A 21,898-nucleotide genomic window follows, 5' to 3' on the forward strand; every position below is an offset into this window, starting at 1 on the left:
AGTAGTAAAAGATTCAGTTTCAAGAGGAATAAGTTCATATCTTGAGGAGGAGGACAAAAAAAAAAAAAAGAAAAGAAAAGTACATTAAGGATGTAAAGCTAGGTCCAGTTTCTATGCAGTAAGTGAGCTGGATTCTAATAAAGCAGATTTAGGTGAATTTCAGATATATATCTTTTTAATATATATATTTATATATATATATATATATAGACAGTTCTACCAATTGTAAACTATGGATTTTTTTTAAAGGGGGATAAATGGGATGAAAAAAATCTTTATACTATACTTACATATTCACAAAGCAGAACATTACTTTAACGTTTAAAATACTTTTCATTCATAGTATCTTTGCCCAACTAATTTCTACTTTGGACCCCACCAGAATTACACATTACTCATTTCAGTCTAGAACAATGAGGAGGAGGAAGAGGGGGGAGGGGAGGAGGGATGGAGGAGGGGGAGGAGCAGGAGGAAGACGGGACTCCGGTTTAAAACAAAAATCAAACAAACTCATCATTGGTCAGCTGACAGTGATGGAGAAGGTACCCACGAAACAATCTGAGGACAAGAGAGGCGTCGTAAAAGCCCCGGAGCCCGGCTTCTGCAGCTGGCTCCGGGTCTCCCTCTCATCCGGCAGGAACGCGAAGCCGGGCGGCCCCCTGAAACGAGGGGGAGGCCCGCAGAGCTCCGTCTCCTCACTCACAGATCCGCTCTGACCCCGGTGGCGGCTGGGTCTGGCAGAATTGCAAGCTTCAACGTTTTCCACACCACTAATACAATTTAAAGTTACCTGATAGTACAGAATAGGAAAATAGACTCATCTTCAATCTCAAGCAAGGCCGGGGGCCCACCGACCCCGCCGCTCAACGCAGACCCACCCGCCGGCCTGGCCCGGGCACCGCCGCCCACGGGGTCCTGCCACCAGTTCCCCGGGCAGGGGTCGCCAGGGCTTTGCGCTTCCTGGAACTCTCGCTGCCCTCAACACAAAAGTCTTCCATCACTAGGACGGCTTGGAAGCTTCCAAATCTCAGTTACAACCATCCTTCGCCCGCGGCACCCCCCACGCCACCCGCCCCTCCCCCGACCGCCGCCCCTCCCCGACGCCCCCAACCCCCGCGCGAACCAAACCGTGCACAACGGCGTCAAGATCGACCGTGTCACTGAGAGATACAGTACGCAAATGTCATCTTTCATAATGAAGTTAAAGCTCACTGACTGGTCATTTCCCAACATTCGGAATCCCAGGAAACGTGAAACCAAAAGCAAAGGAGAAAGAAAGAGAGAAAGAGAAAGCGATTTGTTGTGTTTGTTTTAATGAGGACCGGGCATGGGCCCTGGGCAGAAAAGACAGCCTGATGTTTCCACTTATACCGCACAGCAACCTCCCCGACCCGGAAAGGCGGGGCAAACCAGAGAACCAATCGAGTGACTTCATCGTCTCGGGACTTCCGCCTTTGGCGACTCAGGCCTCCAAAGTCTGAGGTATGTGCTGGGGGGCGGCGGGAGGGAGGAGAGGAGGAAGGGAGTGGAGGGTTGGGGGGGGGGGCGGGGGAGGAAGTGGAGGCAGCGAAGGGAGGAGGACAGAAAATCACGCCGAAGTAACAGAGACCCAGAACCGGGCGCTCATGTCAGAGAGCACCCGGTCACCATTCGTCACAGGGAACCGAAGCAGCAAGGAGAGGGTGAGACGTTCCCATTCTGGTCACTCGAGTGGCATTACGCGAGGCGGCAGTGCCGGTGCCCCCTTGTGGAAGGGCGCTTGCTTCTGCCACTGTCAGAAGGGGGCCGGGAAGACTGGGGTGCGGGGAGAAGGAACAGTCAGTTATAGCTCATTCTAATAAATAACTTTCCAGGCTCTCCGAAGGGGGCCGCCGACGGAGCGCCGAGCCGGGAAACTTCCCTTCCAACCCCGGGGGGGCGGGGTGGGGGTGGAGCTGGCTTGGGTAATAAAGTAAATTAAAGTGGACAGTTCAACCCAACAATGCTCAACCACCAGGGAGGGGAAGGGGAGAAGGGGAAGAAGAAAACAAAAACCCAAACCAAAAAAAAAAAAAAACAACCACCCACCCCTTCGCTGAGGATCTGGATCATTTAAAAAAAAAATTAATAATAATAATTAAAAAAAACCAGGAACAAAAAACTCCTAGCGTGAGCTAGCCTGAGTGGTTGGATGACAGTGTAATTGGGTTTCAGGAAGCTGTCATTGTACTTGCACAAATGGATTTTTTTTCTTCATTCATGTTCACAAACCATGAATGTAAAATCATTACAAGGACAGTTACTAAGTTTTATTAGGACCCAAATAGCTACTGTATATCCTATAAATAATAAAAAATATTTTTCCTTTGCTAACTGATTGGAGATGTGAGGACTCTCTAACGCAACCACATATGGTTGTTGGCTGTACAGTCCTGTGCAAATATAAAAATGGAGTCTTTTTTTTGTTTTGTTTTGTTTTTTCGCTATAAGGCTCTGGCCCTACAGATTCACAGCACAACTCCTGTCCAGCGTGTACCATATTTCGCAAGCCTTCAAGTCCCAGAACTCAGACGGCCGGGCCCGGGGCGGCCCGACGATCGGGCCGGTCAATCCTCCAGCGCCATGCAGACGTCGCCCGACTCGTCCCACCGCGACGGGTCGGCCTGCTCGTCCGCGTCGTCCCCCAGCTCCTCGTCGGCCTCCCCCACCTCGTTCTCCTCGTACTCTTCTTCCCTGGGGAAGTCTGGGTCCTGGCCCTGGTCTACGCCCTCCTGCCCGCCCGGCTGGGATTTGTCCGCACAGTCTACACAGACGCCGTAGCGCCGAGATCCGTGCCTTATTCCGACACTGGCGGCCAACATGAAGATCTTCTTACACACCATGCATTTGTATTTTTTATCCTTTTTGTGCACCTGATCGAGAAGAGACAGATTTAAGGGGGGGAATCGTGTGGCACGGAATCGTGCCAAGTGGGGAGCGACGGCTGGCTTGCCCACCAATTCTGAGGCCTCCGGGCGCTGATATACCCCGGGTTTGCAGAATGAGAGGGGCCTGGCCTGGCTGCTTTGGCTCTCTCTCTCTGGGGGGCGGGTTGGGCTTGGGAGTGGGAGAGAGCAATATGGATGGAATCGGGCCGGCAGTCACTGGGGCAGTGACTCGTGCTCCCCCACCCCCGCCCCGGACCTGGACCCTGGGCCTGCTCTGATGTGGCGAGGGGACCGGGGATACAACCCCCTGCCTCCCCGCAGCCCAGAGATAGAGAGCAGGAAGGCAGATGCCCTTGAGGCCTCCCCGCACCCGTCCCCTGCCTGGGGTTGGAGGGCAAGAAGTTAGCTGCCTCTCCGGGGGTTGAGCTGGCCAGGGACCCGTGAACGTGGCAGACCGCTCCACTTTCGGCCTCTGAGGCTCGAGGCATCCTATCTCCCCGGGGCTTAAAATCGCTCCTAAACCCAGCGACTTGACGGGTTGGCAGGCGTCAGCGCTGTCCTTCAAGCTCATCCTCTCAGGTGAGCCGGGGCCCTGAAACAAGCTGGAGGCACTACCTACCAAGGAATGTCTCTTCACATGCTCTCTGCGGGTAAACAGCTTGCCGCAGATGTCGCAGCTGAATGATCTCACGCCCGTATGGATGAGCAGGTGCCTCTTTAGTGTTCGTCTATACTTGGCTACGTAGTTGCAGTGAGGACACTTCAGTTTGTTCATGATGAGTGACGATGATTCACCTGAGGAAGACAAGTCGCGGCGTCGATCCCGGAAGCCCACAGGCGAGGGAGGGCACCAGCTCGAGGTTCCCCGAAGTTAATCGAGTGGCGGTGACTTGCCCCAGGCCACTCCTCTTCTCCCCGGATCGGTTCGGAGGAGCACCGCGGGGGCCCAAGAGCCTGGACAGCCCAGCTAGGCCACCTCTGGAGAAGGAGGCTTTGTGGGAAAAGCCGTCGGAAAAAGGTTCCGGTGGCTCACAAACTACCCAGCCACCACTCCCTCCAATGGCCGTGGGGGTCCCCCTCCCCACCCGATGATGCCCTTCCACAAGGGCAGATCTCACGACCGTCCCCAGTCAACCTCCAGTCAGCTCCCTGTACCATATGGGAAAAGCCCATTTCTGGAGGAAAAGGAACACTAATGGAATAAAATATTCTCAAAATCCAAAAGCTGCACTCAAGCCAGGCATTTCCCCCACCTTCCCCACCCCTCGACGGTTTTTCTTTAAACCGAAATGCCGGATGGTGAAGAGCGAGTCTCCCATCCGGAGTCGGGAATGAGGCTCGATCCTGTCTCGGGGAGCAAAGGCCCGAGACCCCGTACGGAGGAGGGAACTGCGGGGCTGCCGGCAAGCTCTCGTCCCCGCTGTGGCCCGGGGCTCCGTGAGCCAGGCGGCGTGAGGCTTGTACCAGAACTCCAAAATCCACCCGTACTTCTCCATCCAAACTAGTACCACATTAATCCAAGCTCTTATCCTCTCCTGCCTTGATTATTCTATTAGTCTCTTTGTCCATCTTCTTGCCTCCCCACTCCAGTCCATATTTGGCTCTGCTGCCCAGATCACTTTTCTACAAAAACACTCAGGACATGTTTCTCCACTCCTCAAGAAACTCCAGTGGTTGCCCATCCACCTCTGCATCAAACAGAAACTCCTCACCATTGGAATGGCTTTAAAGGACTCAATCAGCTCGCCCCCTCCTATCTCACCTCACTACTCTCCTGCTAAAACCCAGCCCGTACACTTCGCTCCTCTAATGCCAACCTTCTCACTGTACCTCCCTCTCATGTATCTCGCCGCCGACCACTCGCCCACTTCCTGCCTCTGGCCTGGAACACCCTCTCTCCTGACAGACCGTTACTCTCCCCTTCTTCAAAGCCTTACTGAAGGCGCACCTCCTCCAAGAGGCCTTCCCAGACTAAGCCCCCCTTTTCCTCAGCTCCCCATCGCCCCGATGCGCTCCCTTTCCTCTATCCCCCTCCCCTGCCCCACGGCACTTGCGCATATAGGTACATATCTATAATTCTTTTTAATTACATTGACCACTGTTTACTTATTTTGATGTGTATATATCTAGAATTCTATTTATTTAGATTGATGCCTGTTTACTTGTTTTGATGTCCGTCTCTCCCCTTCTAGACTGTAAACCCAGTGTGGACACGGATGGCCTCTCTTTATTGCTGAATTGTACTTTCCGAGCACTTACTACAGTTCTCTGCACACAGTAAGCATTCAGTAAATATGATCGAATGGATGACTCTATAGGCAAGGTCCTCTTCTGGGCAGGGACCGTGGCACGGGGCCCAGGCTGGGTGGGCTGGGCAGCAACTCCGCAGCCCCGCGGGCAGTTACATGCCAGGTGCCAAGGTTGTGAGCCCAGTCTCTGCCGCCCACATTTTGCAGACATTTAACAAGTCTCCTGGACTTCGACCTCTCCGTCCCCCTGCCCTCTCTCTGGAGCGGGCATGGCATTTGAAGGGGGATTTTAAAGAAAAGGGGGCAAGCAGAACAGGCAGACAACCCACAAACTGAACATGGTGAGTTGTATTTTTGGTAAAGGATGGAAGAAACCAACTACAGCACGTCTCTCTTACCAGCTGCCTCTATGCCCGAAAAACCACACCAGGCCCTACCTCCCCACACAAAAATCTCCATTGGCTGCCCTTTCACCTTCACATCTACTGAAAACCCCTCACCACAGGCTTTAAATACTCTCTCCCGCCTACCTTATCATACTGATCGCCACCCAATCTGCACATTCGACTCCTCTAACACCAATCTACTCTATGTACCTCAACCTCACCTATCTCTCCTCTGCCCTCTTGCCCACGACCTCCCTGGGGCCTGGAACTCCCTCCCACTTCATATCTGACAGCCCACCACTCTCTCACCTTCAAAACCCTCCTAAAATCACATCTCCTCCACAGGCCTTCTCAGAATAAGCTCTTTATTTCCTCTATCCACCCTCCCCACTGCGCCAACCATGAACTTGGCTGTGGACCCTTCAAGCACTTCGGTATTCACCCCAGCCCTACGATACTTATGTAAATATTTTTATACTCTAAAATTAGGAATAGGGGAAAGAGTCATGTCTGCCTGCCTACTCCGGTAGACTGTAAGCTCCTTGTGGGCAGGGATAGGGTCTACCAATTGTTGGAATGTATTTTCCCGGGCACTCGGTACAGTGCTCTGCATGGTATGCACTCAAAAGGTTCCACTGATTGACTGAAAGCCAAGAGCCCCAACGTCACTCACTCCAAGAACAGCTTGAAGCCAAAGCTGGGACTCAAACCTCTGAAGAACTTGGCTTCTCCATATCGGTCAGCACATCAAATGATCACCGATCGAAGCTCAGCAAAGCTGGAGCTCACTGTGGAGGTGGCAGCCTCTAGACTGTAAGCTCCTCGTGAGCAAGGAACAGGTTTACCAACTCTATTAACTCATCTTCTCCCAAGCACTTAGAACAGTGCTCTTTACTCAGTAAGTGCTCACTAAATATGACCGACTGACTGGATCGGAAAGCTCCCCTCTACAGCCAGTGTGGCCCTGTTCCATCATTGGTCCTGCCTGCAAGTCGTCCTTGGCCCTTTACCCATAGGCCTAGGGGACAAGCGGGGAGGAGCGCTGAAATTTTTCCACCACGGGAAAGTCCGGTGGTCCAGGGGCCCGGGGGAGGGCACCCATCCTTGGGAGACCTGACTCAACCCACCCGGCCACTGTTATTCCAGGTGTCCCGGCCCATGGAAAGGAAAAGGCAACCTTATCCATTTCAAATTTATCCTTTCCTTAACTCTGCCCTCTCCTCCGCCAGGTAAAAACTTCTTTTCTTCCCTCATTGACACCCACGCCCGTCACCCCTGCCAACTGTTCTGGACCTTTAATTCTCTCCTCAGGCCCCCTGTTCCTCCCCCTCCCCCATCCCTCACCCCCAACGATCTGGCCACCTACTTCATCACGAAAAATAACACAATCAGGTCTGAGCTCCCCAAAGCCACCCCTACCCTTTCTGCCTCCCCTCGCCCTGCCCAACCCTCTCCCCTACTTTCCCATCTTTCCCTCCAGTATCCTCAGAGGAGATCTCCTCCCTCTTCACAAGTGCCACCCCCTCCACCTGTGCCTCGGACCTCATGCCCATCACCTTATAAAAAACCATCGCCCCTTTCCTCATCCCCTCCTTAACTTCTATTTTTAACTGCTCACTCTCCTATGGCTTCTTCCCCTCTGCCTTCAAACATGCCCATGTCTCCCCCATCCTAAAAAAACCCTCTCTCGACCCCACTTCCCCTTCCAGCTATCGCCCTCTCTCTTATCTCTCTGGCCGTTCATTCTCGTTCTCCTTCGCAGGCTCCTCCTCCCCCTCCCATCCTCTAACTGTTAGGGTTCCTCAAGGGTCAGTTCTTGGTCCTCTTCTGTTCTCCATCTACACTCACTCCCTTGGTAAACTCATTCGCTCCCACGGCTTCAACTATCGTCTCCATGCAGATAACACACAAATCTACATCTCCGCCCCGTCCTCTCCCCCTCCCTTCAGGCTCGTATCTCCTCCTGCCCCCAGGATGTCTCTACCTGGATGTCTGCCCGCCACCTAAAACTAAACATGTCCAAAACTGAGCTCCTCATCTTCCCTCCCAAGCCCTGTCCTCTTCCTGACTTCCCTATCACCGTGGATGGTACGACCATCCTTCCCGACTCTCAAGCCCACAATCTCGGTGTCATCTTTGACTCGGCTCTCTCATTCACCCCACACATCCGATCCGTCACTGAGACCTTCCGGTCTCACCTTTATAATATCGCCAAGATCCGCCCTTTCCTCTCCACCCAAACAGCTATCTTACTGGTACAGGCTCTCATGATATCTCGGTTGGATTATGTCAGCCCTCTCTCTGATTTCCCTTCCTCCCGTCTCTCCCCGCTCCAGTCTATTCTTCATTCTGCTGCCCGGCTTCCTGCAGAAACGCTCTGGGCATGTCACTCCCCTTCTTAAAAACCTCCAGTGGTTGCCTATCAACCTCCACATGAAACAAAAACTTCTCACTCTAGGCTTCAAGGCTCTCCATCCCCTTGCCCCCTCCTACCTCTCCTCCCTTCTCTCTTTCCACCGCCCACCCCGCACGCTCCACTCCTCTGCCGCCCAACTCCTCACCGTCCCCCGTTCTCACCTATCCTGCCGTCGCCCCTGGGCCACGTCCTCCCCCTGTCCCGGAATGCTCTCCCTCCTCACCTCCGCCAAACTAATCCTCTTACCCTCTTCAAAACCCTACTTAAAGCTCACCTCCTCCAAGAGGCCTTCCCAGATTGAGCTTCCCCTTTTCCCTCTGCTCCCCCCTACCCCCTCTTCACCTCCCCTCAGCTAAGCCTCCTTTTCTCCCCCTTTCTCTCTGCTCCTCCCCCTTCCCCTCCCCTCAGCACTGTGCTCGTCCGCTCAATTGTATATATTTTTATTACCCTATTTATTTTGTTAATGAGATGTACATCCCCTTGATTCTATTTATTGCTATTATTTTTGTCCGTCTCCCCCGATTAGACTGTAAGCCCGTCAATGGGCAGGGACTGTCTCCATCGGTTGCCGATTTGTACATTCCAAGTGCTTAGTACAGTGCTCTGCACATAGTAAGCGCTCAATAAATACTATTGAATGAATGAAAAAGGACCACGCCCATGGGCCTCACCCCTAGTGGTCCCCGCAGGGTTGCCATGTTAGCCCGGCCTGGCTGCGCAAGTCCACCTGCAGCCCAAAGAACACCCCCCCCCCCGCATCACCCTCATGCTTTGCAAAACCGACATACACACTGGATTGGTATACTTGCCATTTTCCCAAGCTTCTTGCTTTGGCCAAGATTCTGGTAACAATCCATACTTGAAATCGTTTGAAGTTCCGGGCAACAACCCATACTTGAAATCGTTTGAAGTACCTATTGCAAATACAACGTCATTTCAGAAAAGCTTATTTGCAATAAACAGGTTGCTACCGAAGACTTCAGTTCCATGGGACAAAATAACTACAAGGGACCTGGGTAGAGAAAAATTCATTCTATTTATACATTACGGGTGAGCCTCTAGACAAGGCAGTCCATTGTAAAACCCTAAAATGCGTTGCCCTCCGAAGTATTCCAAAAGATGGTTTTTGAGGGCGGGGAAGTGTGCCTGCCTGCCTGCCACCTTGAAAGGGGGAGAAGAGAGAGGGAAGGAGAGAGGGGAGGAGAAAGAAGAAGAGACGGAAGGAAGCGGGGGAGCGTGGTTCAGTGGAAAGAGCACGGGTTTGGGAGTCAGAGGTCGAGGGTTCTAATCCCGGCTCCATCACTTGGCAGCTGTGTGACTTTGGGCAAGTCACTTAACTTCTCTGTGCCTCAGTTCCCTCATCTGTAATTCGGGGATTAAGACTGTGGGCCCCAAGTGGGACAACCTGAGTACCTTATATCTCCCCCAGCGCTTAGAACAGTGTTATGCACATAGTAAGAGCTTAATAAATACCATCATCATCATTATTATTATTAGGGAGAGAGAGATGGAGAAAGGGAAGGAGAGAGAGCAAAGTAAGGAGAGAGAAGGAAGGAAGGAAGGAAGGAAGGAAGGAAGGAAGGAAGGAAGGAAGGAAGGAAGGAAGGAAGGAAGGAAGGAAGGAAGGAAGGAAGGAAGGAAGGAAGGAAGGAAGGAAGGAAGGAAGGAAGGAAGGAAGGAAGGAAGGAAGGAAGGAAGGAAGGAAGGAAGGAAGGAAGGAAGGAAGGAAGGAAGGAAGGAAGGGAGAAGGAAGGAGAAGGAAGGAGAGAGAAGGAAAGAAAGGGGGAAGGAGTTGGGGGGGGAAGAGTGAGGAAGAATACAAAATCATTTAGAAAAATATTTTTACCTGTACTACTGAACCCCTGGAAATTCAGAAAATGGAATTTACTTTGTACACTGCTTATCTTGGACACCTTTTCTAGTAACCTTCCCTTCCTGGTTCTCATGTTCCAATACAATATGTCAGTGTCTGTTCTGTACAGTGAACAGTACAAACCACGGCACAGAAAAATATTTTAACTCAAGAAAGGACTGATTTTCCTTCCTTGGTATGGCAGCCATTAGTAGGAGTTGGGTTGTGTGTGTGCGTGCGCGCACTTCCCCCGCCCCCCAATTGCTCACTGGTATGTGCAGAGCACCTCCTGAAGGCAAGACCCCCTACTGAGCACTTTGGAGAGAAACCGGCCCTGCCTTTCCAAAGGTAGAAACAAAACGAGGAGCCAAAATAAGCACCATCATCGCCCCACTGTTGGACACGTCAGAGATCACCATTACACACACATGCAAACACACACACAAACACGTTTTCTCTCTCTCTCTTTCTCTCACATGCCTGTCCCCCAGATTCAAAGTGGCCCAGCACTCTAGCTGGTGTCACTTCAGAAAGAAAAACTCGACTAGCACTTTAACAACAACAACAACAACAACAAAAGACGATTCGGAGGGTCGAGGGGAAAATGACCACGTTTTGATACGACAGGCAGTACGGACATGGACACACATGGAACGTACGGGGGGTCCGCCAGCCTAGGACCTCCAATTCCCCAGCACCGCCCTCCCCGTGGGTAGGAGGGACCGTCCCTACCATTGTCACAATAGTCACAACGGCGACGGACAACCGCACTCCCCATCCGTGGAGCCCCGCTAAAATCATTCTTCCTTCTGGAGGCCTTCCCGGATTAATCCCTCACTGCGCATTAGGGTCTGCACCCCTTAAGCCCTTTGACACTCACTTCCCCTCACCACGCTTCTGTCCTAATCCTGAAACTGGGCCGTTTCCCCAAACTGAAAACGGTTTTTAATGTGTCTCATCTCCCCTGCTACAATGGCCGGCTCTACTCTCCCAAGCACAGTGCTCTGTACGCACAGCCAAGTGCTCAATGTAAAAACTTGGGTAACTGTTTAGAGTTTGCTCCGTGTCCACCACCGTACTAGACGCCGGCGTAGAGACAAGCTGATCGGCACGGACGTAGTGCGTGTCCTTCACGGGGTTCACAGGCTAAGGGTTTACTAAGACCACCCATCGACTGATTGAGCGCTGGCATTTCCCCCCCAATTCTCCCAGGGTGGCTAAGTGCAGCAGCGCCTGGCCCTCCGTAGGCCAGAGAGCAGAATGGGTGACCGGGCTACTCCCTGGAGGCCCACGGATTCTGCATTCGTCTTCTCTACCTGCACTGGGACTGGGGAATATTTCCGTTCCGAACGGCAAGGCCCCCGACGTGCCCCCGGAGAGAGGTGACGGCTGCCCTCTGAGCACCACAAGCAAACCACGGGCAGGGCGGTCACCATCGGCCAGACGGCAATCAGCGCCGACGAGGGATTTCTCTGCCACGGCCGGCCAGTTGACAATCAGCACCGACAGGGATTTCTAGGTCAAGCTTAGCAAACCTCATCTCTCCAAATCTGAAAATCGTATTGGTGGCCGGTCCCTATCTGTCTGTGAGACTCAGAGTTTCGCGCTGTGAGAAACGGCATGGCTCAGTGGAAAGAGCACGGACCTGGGAGTCAGAGGTCATAGGTTCTAATCCCGGCTCTGCCACTTAGCAGCTGGGTGACTTTGGGCAAGTCACTTAACTTCTCTGTGCCTCAGGCACCTCATCTGGAAAATGGGGAATAAAGACAGTGAGCCCCAAGTGGGACAACCTGATTACCTTGTATCTACCCAGTGCTCTGAACAGTGCTTGGAACACAGAAAGCACTGAAATACCAAAATTATTTTTATTATTCAGTCTTTTTTTTTTTCTGAACTTCATTATCGTCCTACCGTTAAGAGCCTCTCTCTCAATTGCGCACCCCATTCTACTATTAGATTGTAAGCCCGTCAAACGGCAGGGACCGTCTCTATCTGTTGCCGACTTGTTCATTCCAAGCGCTTAGTACAGTGCTCTGCACATAGTAAGTGCTCAATAAATAAATAAATACTATTGAATACTAAATTTATCTCCAGTTGAATATCTTTTCTTCCCCTCAGGTCACCTTGTTTCTACTTTTGAGGTGTCTTACTTAACCTCGGGCTCTCGTCCTCTCGGGGGCAACTTGTTGGGGGGCTGAGGAGGGGGGAAGGAGGAAGAGGAGAAAGCGGCTTAAAGGGTAAATGAGTAATAAGAGGTGGCTGAGCAGCTGGGTGGACGCCGCGGGGTCCTGGTTGAGCCCCGATCTATGTCCTAGCATTCCGAGCCCAGAATTGGGCCCCGCCCTGCGCTAGGCCTCTGGCTGGGAGGGGGGAAGGCGATGGGAAACCTGAAAAGGCAGCTGGACTCGTTGAGCGACGGTCACAACCACGGCGAGGCCGGGACCCCTGAGACCCCCGGGGGCCGCCGAAGGACGCCTGTGTTTTCCAGGGTTTGACCTGCTGCTGCTGCTTGTTGCCACGGGTCTCTCACGGCGGGTGGAACGTTTTGCCAAATTTCTTCCTAAGGGGAGCTGGGGGTCCCCTGCCGGCTGCCCTCAAGCACTCGCCCTTCACCCCCACCCCTCCACACCACAGCATTTCAACTCCATTGTGGGACACGGACTGTTGTCCAACTTGATCAGCGCTTAGTTCAGTACCTAACACAGAGTGAGCGCTGAACAAATACCATGAAAAAAAAAAAAAGGCGGTGTTGCTTAGGTGAAATGAGGGGAAAGACCAGAAGGAAAACGAAACCGTGCCCGCCATCCCACCCAGAAGTGCCAAAAAAAGATAAAAAAAAATAAACAAAATAAAAACGGCCAGAGGGATGAGGTGTGAACCCCATCGGGCCCTGGGAATGCTCTGCACTCTTCTGCAGCGGCCCGGGGAGGACACACCATGACAAACTGGAGGCCCCTGCCTCCCCTCCACCTTCAGGGACGGGCAGAGAGCGTGGCTTAGTGGACAGAGTCTGGGCCTGGGAGTCAGGGAGCTGGGTTCTAATCTCGGCTCCGCCACACGTCTGATGTGTGACTTTGTGCAATTCAATTCACTTCTCTGGGCCTCCATAAAAAAGGGACTAAGAGTGTGACTCCCATGTGGGACAGGGACTGTGTCCAACCTGATTAACTTGTATTTACCCCAGTGTTTAGAACAGTGCTTGGCAAATAGTAAGTCCTTATAATCACTATCATTATTATTATTGCTATTATCATTAACCCCCAGGCAGGGATGGGGCGCCCAAGTCTGCAACCGTAACAGCCACAGTGATCATCCGACCAACCGCTCCCGGCACGCTCAGGGGTGGGCAGTGCTGGGAGCCCAAGTCCAGTAGGTCGGGGCAGGGCCGGGGGGTGGCTCCAGGGGGTGACCTCGGACCCCCAGCCCTGTTCTCTCGGCACCGGGGCCCCCCAGCGAGACTCCACTGAGTTAGGGAGCTTCCCTCTGCAAACGCAGCCTGGGCAATAGGCCACTCCAGCTTCCTTCCTCCTCTCCGGCCTTCACAGTCCGGGCCACCCTGTCCAGCCCTCCACACCTCGCCTGGGTGGGTCGGGGGCACCAGGGCTCCCCAGAGGGCCAGAGGAGGCGGGGAAGAGCCTTCTGACAGCGCACGGCGCACAGTACCATTTAAAAAAAAACGAAACAAAAAACCCCCACCCTGCTTGATGCAGCCTTCAGCAGGACTTGTCAGACATGGGCCAGGGTCACCCCTCTCCCAGCACCCTAATCTGGAGCGGGGGGACCTAGCGGGCACCACCGTGACGACCGGAAAGGAGAAGGAACTGGAGAGCTGCAGCCCAGAAGCCGGGACGGGTGGCAAGGGATGCTGTGGGCTGTGATGCGCCTCGGCTCACTAGCCAGGGAGACTCGTCCAAAACCCATTCGCCTAGGGGCACAGAGGACAGCCGGAGAGTGGCTAGAGACTAAAACCCTGAGAATTACCCAGTGAGGAGGAGAGAGGCATCCCGAAGGGTCCGTCCCACCCCACCCCCACTCCGTTCCTTCCCCCTGCCCGCCTTCCTCTGAAATGGGGGGCCGGGGAGACCCTAATTCATTCCTTTCCCATTCAGGAGAGGGCAAAGCAAACCCACCCTCTTGGTGACACAGTGCAGATCCAGGAAGTTCTAGCTTCCCAAACTCCCCCTGCGGAGGCGGGGAGGGGAGTCGGGGCTTTGGTTCGAGCCACTGGTGGGAGGGAAGGTTTGGGCCGGGTGGGCCGTATGCCGGCCCAGCGTTAAGGAGCAGGCGGGTGCGTTTTCCACTTGTCAGTGGCGAGAGCAGCGAGGCCCGAGGGGAACGCCGGGCACACGGGTGGAGAGGCCTCCTACAGCTTGCCCCTCTCCCCGAGCAATCTGATGGTTCCAAATTCATTCATTCAATCGTATTTACTGAGCGCTTACTGTGTGCAGAGCACTCTACAAAGCGCTTGGAAGGCACAATTCGGCAACAGATAGAGATAATCCCTGCCCAACAACGGGCTCACAGTCCAAAAGACTTCCCGCACCTACTTAGCCCCCAGCCGAAAGACATACACGGTACCGACACACTAAAGAGAACCGGATTAGCAAGCGGCCACCTGCTCCAGCCCAGTCGGAACACCGGGAGCATCTGTTTGGCCGTCGGACTTGGCCGAGGATGGGGGGCAGGGGGCGGCGGGAACCGAGGCAGGACGGCAGGAGGACGCACACCAGGGGAACCCGGGCTCCGGGCCAGGGACACCACAAACACTCGAGAAACCCGCTCCCATCACCTGAAGACTCCCAGCGGGCGTTCTTGGGAGGCTGGGGAAAGAGGGGAAATTCGGACAGACCCAGACTGACTAACTTTCCACCTCCAACACCCCGCCCAAATCCCCCCCAACCCCTAACGGTGATCTCCTGAGTAGAGCTTTCCAGACATCAGAGCCTACAATCCCTCTTCTAGATCCACCAACAAAATTGAAAAATCACCAGGGTAAAGCTTTGCTCTCATCCTCTAACACGCACTGGCTGGTCCTCCTGAAACGTGCAAGCTGGACTGAATGGCACCTGGCTCCAAACCGTCCTCCCGTACGCTGCCCTGATGAGCCAGGGGAAAAGAGGTCTGCGGAGGCCTGGCGATGGCAGCCTCGCCCCGCCCAGAAGCCCCAGCGCTGACACCACTTAGCCTCACACCCACGTTTCCCCTTCCCCACCCTCCCCAAGTCATCCCACGGCCCTCAGCGACAGCTTGCACGCCAGAACGGCGTTCCCCCTCCTCCAATTCCCTCAGCTCTTCTTCCTTGGGGAAGACGGTCAGACCATTAGGAGGCACCCACCCCCATCCACCGGTCTGCCCTGAGCAAGGCTACCGCTGGGTTTGAGGTGGACACGAAGGGCAAGGAGGAGAGAAGACAGGGGCCGCCTGGCCCCAATCCAAGCCAGCCCTGGCCGGAGCGGACCGAGCCCGTGAAGGGTGGGAGGAGGAGGAGGAAGTCTAAATCTCAGAGCCCTGTGGGCCCATCCTCCTCCCAGGCCAAGGAGGCTTGGCCAAATTAAACAAATTGAGATCATCTGAGGCTACCACCTGCCTGTCGGAAATAAGCTGGCACCTCAACCTGGGGGCCGCCGATTCTAGTTCACTCGCGGTGCTCGACCAGCACAGGTCCAGGATGAAACCATGAGCACTTTGGGATAGGAAAAGGAGAGAGAGGAGAGCGAATGGAGCGGCCCAGAGCCGCCCCGGCCTGACCCATCGGGAGAAGGTGGCCGACGGTGAAGCCGAGACAGCAGCCGCCGCACCTGCCCCGGACCCAGATCCACTGATGAAATCCAGGGAGTTTTTCTTCCGAATCGCCAAGTCCCTGATGGGAAAGGCCAATCCCCTTGTTCTGAAAATCTCTGGGTGCCCACAGCTTAGCAGCTCCACCACAGTCCAGCAGCTCCACCACAGTCCAGGCCTCCCTGCTCTCCCTGGGCAGGACATACAAATTCTATGTCCAAAGAGGAACAGCGGCCGGGGGGGGCGGGGGGCGGGGGGGGTCCAAAGAAAAAAAAAGGGTTGGGGGGTCAGGAGGCAGGGTCCTCTCACTCCCCCCACGAGCAACTTGCACGGGCTCCCCTAACTGGGTTGCCCGGGCAGTGCTTGCAGTCAGAGTCAGTCTCTCTCTCTCTCTCTCTCTCTCTCCCTGCCCCCACCCAACTCCACCACCCACCCGCAGCCTCCCACTCTCCAGGTGGTTTTCCTTCTTCAGATCCCTAAGCCGAGGCGACAGCGACCATGACGACGAGACACGAGATGGGCCAGGGAGCAGCTGTAGGGAAGGAATTTCCTCTTCCGGCCCTCCATGCTCTCATCACGACCACGACAAAGACTTCAAGGAGCAACTTCCTTCCCCGCCTCCAGTCTAGCCTTCCAAGTGGTGGTGGTCCCCCTCCTCCCTTCGCCCCCGCTCCGAACAGGATGCCTGGCTCAAACCACACCAATTCATGCTCACTGAGAGGTATCAGCCCCACCCCACCGGAGCCCAAGGGGTTCAAGGAGCCAGGCGGATGAGATCCAAGGCACTGAAGATCCTCCTCTTCCTCCTCCTCATCAGTGGTATTTACTGAGTGCTTACTGCATGCAGAACACTGTACTACACCCTTGGGAGACTACAATACAACAGAGATGACATAGTCCCTACCCAAGACGCAAATGACTTACCCTCAGAATGGAATTAACAAACAAGAAACCAGTGGTAGGGGCTCTCCTCGAGACCGAGAACCCCTGAAGGGCAGGGGTCGCGTGCTGCCTCTACTGTATTTTCCCAAGTGCTTAGTACGGTGCTCCGCACGCAGAAAGCACTCAATAAATGCCGCTGACTGACCGAAGGTCACCTTAAGTGAGCTGCTAGGTTGATCAGAGGTTGAACGGAATGGAAAAAGACAGTCGCTGTTATTGACTGTGCCGTCACGGTGTGTGCAGAGCACTGTACTCTACGTGCTGGGGGGAGGACGATGCCAGAGAGGAGGTGTCTAGCAACCCCTGTCCAAAAAGGGCTGCAAGCTAGAGGGGGAGACAATCAGACACACGACAGATGGAGATGCACCTGAGTCGTGTGGGCGTGGAGTGAAAAAAATCCAAGCCCTCAAGGGATTCAGATCCCAATGCACAGGTGATGCAGAAGGGAAGGCAGATAGGGGAAGTCAGGGAAGGCCTGGTCGCTACAAATCCCCACTTAAGTCTGGGCCTGGGAGTCAGAAGGACCGGGGTTCTAATTCCATCTCACGTCACTTGTCTCTTGTGTGTCCTTGGGCACATCACTTCACTTCTCTGAGCCTGAGATAACTCATCTGTAAAAACGGGGATTGGAACCACGAGCTCCTCATGGGACATGGACTGTGTCCAACCTGATTAATTTATAGTTACCCTAGGGCTTAGTACAGTACCTGGTACATATTAAGTGCTTAACCATTACCATTAAAAAAATACAAGTCCCACGAGAAAAGAAAATTGTCCAAAGAGTCACATGGGGCAATCCCTTAATTTCTCTGCGCCTTAGTTTCCTCACTGGTAAAATAGGGATAACAATAATCATAATCATAATAATAATGTTGGTATTTGTTAAGTGCTTACTATGTGCCGACACAGGGCAATCAGGTTGTCCCACGTGAGGCTCAGAGTCTTCATCCCCATTTTCCAGATGAGGGAACTGAGGCACAGAGAAGTGAAGTGACTTGCCCAAAGTCACACAGCTGACAGGTGGCAGAGCCGGGGTCAGAACCCAGGACCTCTGACTCCTAAACCCGGGCTCTTTCCACTAAGGCACATCCTTCTCTGATATCTGGTCTCCCTGCCCTGCGTGAGACAGAGACTGGGTCCAACCTGCTTCTTTTATATCTACCCCCAGCGACCAGTACAGTGCTTGGCACAGAGTAGGAGCTGAACAAATACCACAGGGATGGTGATCATGCAACTCCGGGTGGGGTACCATGGGGCTACCTGTGCTAGCCCCTCTGCTCACCGGGGCTTCCCAGTGGTTGAACTGAGCACTCTGGGACAGGCGTGCACCGCCACGGACACACAGACACAGAGACAAACACAGAGGCACACACACACAGCGTCAAATGATCAGGTCTCCTCCCCAGCCCCGACACCTACCTGCATCGCCTCCATCTTGATTGGAGTTGGCTTCGGCCAGGAGATTGGCGTTCAGGCCCCGCTCACCATCGGGCCCCGACAGCAGGGCCCCGTCCAGATCTGGAGAAAAGGAGAGGCGGCGTACGTTGTTAGCGACAGCCTCGCCGCATCCCAGCCCGACCAACGTGCTAAGCGACGCTAAGCCACCCGGGGGCCAGAACGCAGGCCTGGACGGGGCTGGGAGAGGGAGGCCAAAACAGTCCCCGCCGCTCACTGGTGGCTCCCGGGGCAGGCGGCTACACGTTGGCTAGCAATGATCCCAAAATCCCCATCAGGGAGCCGGGGAGGACGAGAGTCCTCGCTGCTTCTGCTGCTCCAAGGGCCAGAGAAACTGAGGCTCCACAAAAGCCGCCTGCCTTGCTGGGCAACCCCGCTGACCTGGGGGGGGCCACTCCTTCTTGCCGGTTTTAGGCCCCCAGGACTGTGAGCCCACCCAAGTCCAGTGTATTTCTAGAGTTGCTGGGGGAAGAGAGGAAAGGTTGCTGCCCTCTGGAGTCCAGCCACGCCAGCACCCGACCCGGCTGGTTTCGGCAAATGTAATCCAATGAAGAAAAGAGCCACTTTCCAAGAGACATTCTGGTTATTACGAACCCCTAACGATGACAAAAATGAGCCCACACTTCAGCTACTGCTTCGCACGAGCCCCGGAACCAGCGGGAAGGTCAAGGCGGCAGCCCCATGGGCCGCCGGGGCCACCTCGGGGCCGCGCTCCGGCGCTGCCCGGCGGCAGCGGGCCACCGAGGCGGACGCCCCCACGCCGCTCGCCTCGTCGTGAAGGCTGGCAACCCCAGCGGGGGTGCCTGTTGGACTCTGGTCCCCGAGCCGCCGTGCCCCGCCGCTCTTGGAGTCCCTGTCTGTTGCTCACTCACCTCTGGTCTCATCTATCTCCCTCTTTGCCTCAGTCAATCTTGAGGCTCGATCCCCTTCGGGGCCAGGTGTCGTGGCTCATTCTCCCGTCTACCTCTTTCAAGGGGCTCAGTAAATGGGCTTCAAGGGGGATGCCAGGATTGTGCTGCCATTCTTGACCGGTGCCCAGTGGGGGTTTGGGAAAAAAGGGTCAGCCGCCGGGGGCTGGTGGGAAGAAAGAAGAACCCAGTGCAGCCCACTGAATGGGTCCCTGATTGGACAGTGACCACTCCCACACCCAGGGGTTTCTAAAGTCCCACGCTGCGGGGGCTGGGGGGGAGAGAGACAAAGCACGCATGTGCCAGAGAGCAAGAGAACTCCTCTGTTCACATCCGGGGGCCACCTCTGACAAGAGAGAAACAAGACGTCACTCTCAGAACTGAAAAGAGGGTAGGCCGGAAGTCCCCGGGGCCAATATCTGACCTGATCGGCTTATCTAGGCTTCGACAGAGTCGAAAACGATCGGTAGGAAATCAGTGGCCGGTAAACCACCCTCTCTCGCTCCATACGAACGGTCATTACCGACTCCTGGGATCCGGAGGGGGAAAAGATCTCGGGGAAATTTCCCAAAAGGCCGACCGAAGGAAGGGCGATGAGCGGGGGTTCTGGCGTGGACCCGGCCGCCGCCGGCTCGACCAGAGGGGGCCCGGCCCAGACGCCCCCCTGGCTCCGGACCTGGGGGCAGGGCGGGGGCGGGACCCTCTGGCAGTCCGCCCCTCGAGAGACTCCGCTTTCACGTGATCGCTTTCCATTTGGCTCAGGAAGAAGAACGGGCCAGACCAAGGTGGCTACCCCTCGCTTTGACTCCCGCGGCCCGGCTGCCCGGGTGGTGACACTTCACCCAGGCCTCTGCTAAAAGCAGGGAGTTGACAAACACCGCCCGAGCCGCGGGTGCCAAACTAAAGGGCACCGGCAGCCGGAGCCTCGGCCAGCCAGCGGCGAAGAACACGTGGGCTGACGCCACCAACCGACTGATCGCCAGCCAGGAGGGCCAGCACCTCGCCCGGTCACCTCTGTGGCCGAGAGCTGAATGGATGATCCCATGGGGGTTCAGCCTGGCCAGTCGAGATGGCCTGGAAAAGGGCGTGAGGCCCCGAGGGTGACCGAAGGAGCAAGACTGCAGTCTTGACCTCCAGAGAAGCTGGAGCTAAAAATGGCGGCCACTTGAGGAAGCGGCGGGGCCAAGGCGGAATCCACAGAACCGCGGCGGAGAGGAAGAACTTGCAGGCGCTGAAGGCCAGAGGGCAGAGGCAGCCGGCGTGGAAGGGAGCCGGTCACCGTCCGCTCGGGATCGAATGGGTCCGCCAACACACACACCCCACCCCCCGACTTCTCGGGGCCTCGAGCAGCCCAGGGGGACCAGCGGACCAGGCAAGGAATCGGCCAACCAAAATGCCCTCCTCCCTAACTCTGGGACATATCTACCCGGCAATCTCCTCTGGGGGAGTGGGAGTTTAGGATTCTGTCGAAGTGCCCATTTTCGCCTTTGTTAAAAATCAAACTGTCTGAAGAACGGGGCTGTAGTTCAGTTTGATCTTTCCCTTTTGGAATGTCCTTGAAGGACAGGGGCTATCTCCATGGTGCTGACACAAGTGGAATTTTAATTAGCCCAAGATACGGAGAACACCGGATCAGGGCCTGAAAGAGCCCCCACCCCCAGACTCCCCCACCCCCCCCCCAGTGAACCCAACATACACCTCCACTCCCCCCCCCCCCACCCCCGCCAACCCATGTGACCTCCACTCCTGTGCCCAGCAGCACAGGACTCTGGGAGCCGGGAAGGCCACACGGTGGAGGGGCCGGGGGGGGAGGGAGCGGCTCAGTCCCGTCCAAGAATCGGCTTGCTGGGGCAGTCATGTTGAGGGAGAGCGGGCTCAGCTTTCGTTGATACCAAATTGGGACGAGAGTACTCCACCTCTACGCGGGTACAACGGGTTTGGGGCGACAGAGCGGAAAAGCCGGTGATGCAGGCGAGGGGCCGAGAGACACCACGAGCCGTTGGGAGGGAGGACGGGGGACGACTACTGAGGGAGGGATGAGAGAGAGACGGGCAGCCAGAACCCAGCCCAAAACTGCACTGGTCATTTTCCTTGCCCTTTGGCCCGAGGAAAAAAAATGGCTGCCCGAAAAGGGAAGCCCAGAGGCACGCGAGGTGGGGAACTTGATTGGAGAAGACTTCCCCGCCCCTCCCCCCACGCCAGTGAGACCGAAACTAGAGCAGAGGAACCAGTCCTCGCCGAGGCAACGCCACGGGGCCGACTGGGCGGGCGGGCGGGAGGGAGCAGTTGCATCTCGGGACCCCAGTCGGTCCGCACAGCACCGCCGAACCGGTCGCCGTCGGAGACCCGTCCCCCCATCCAGCGGCGGCAAGAGCGGCGGCAGCCTCAACCCTCTCGGGCCGCCCGAGGATTAAGTCACGTCTGATAGCGGTGGAGCATCTGAGGTCCTCGGAGGAAACCTCAAAGCCACCGGGCTGCTTCTTCAAATCAAAAGAGAATCTCGGCCAGGCACCGCCCTGGCGGGAGACGCGGGGAAACCTGAACCTCGGCAAGTCACCTTAACTGAGCGGTCGGCGCCCTCGACCTTCCGCCCGGGGGGCGCCCGTGACCGGCCACGTTCACAGATCCCAAGAGCGACCGCGGGCGAGACCCCTCTCATTCTCTTCCGAGGAGCAGCGGGGCCCGCTGGGAAGAGCACGGGCCCCGCTCTCCAGTCCCATCCCTGCCTCCTGTCACCCGTGCGACCTCGGACGGGTCTCTGGGCCTCGGCTTCCTCATCTGAGAAAATGGGGATCCGATACCCGCTCTCCCTCCGCCTCCCGACCGTGAGCCCCACGGGTCACCGGGCCCGGGGCCGATGGTCTCCACCCCAGTGACCGGCACGGGGCTCGGCACAGAGGATGTGCTTTAACCAAGTGCTTTTCCACTTTCCGTTGCTGCTGCCGCTGCTCCTCCTCAATCCCGCACACCTTCAAGGCAAGCACGTTTCCCTTTCCCTGAGGCTCA

At 55.6% G+C, this 21,898-nt stretch overlaps 1 protein-coding gene across 1 annotated transcript in view; it reads right to left on the reverse strand.

The window, feature by feature from the left end:
- Positions 1–2,273: 2,273 nt before the first annotated feature.
- The window catches only part of ZBTB10 (zinc finger and BTB domain containing 10), a 35,887-nt gene continuing 16,262 nt past the window's right edge, over positions 2,274–21,898 (reverse strand). The window contains exons 5-8 of the mRNA XM_029068829.2: positions 17,949–18,047; positions 8,767–8,871; positions 3,526–3,701; positions 2,274–2,891 (exon numbers count right to left, since the gene is read on the reverse strand). Coding sequence (XP_028924662.1) covers positions 2,586–2,891; positions 3,526–3,701; positions 8,767–8,871; positions 17,949–18,047 — 686 coding nt within the window. The 3' untranslated portion in view covers positions 2,274–2,585. The remainder of the gene's footprint in view (positions 2,892–3,525; positions 3,702–8,766; positions 8,872–17,948; positions 18,048–21,898) is intronic.

The sequence above is a fragment of the Ornithorhynchus anatinus genome, chromosome 7 (assembly GCF_004115215.2).
Source record: "Ornithorhynchus anatinus isolate Pmale09 chromosome 7, mOrnAna1.pri.v4, whole genome shotgun sequence".
Lineage (NCBI taxonomy): Eukaryota > Metazoa > Chordata > Mammalia > Monotremata > Ornithorhynchidae > Ornithorhynchus > Ornithorhynchus anatinus.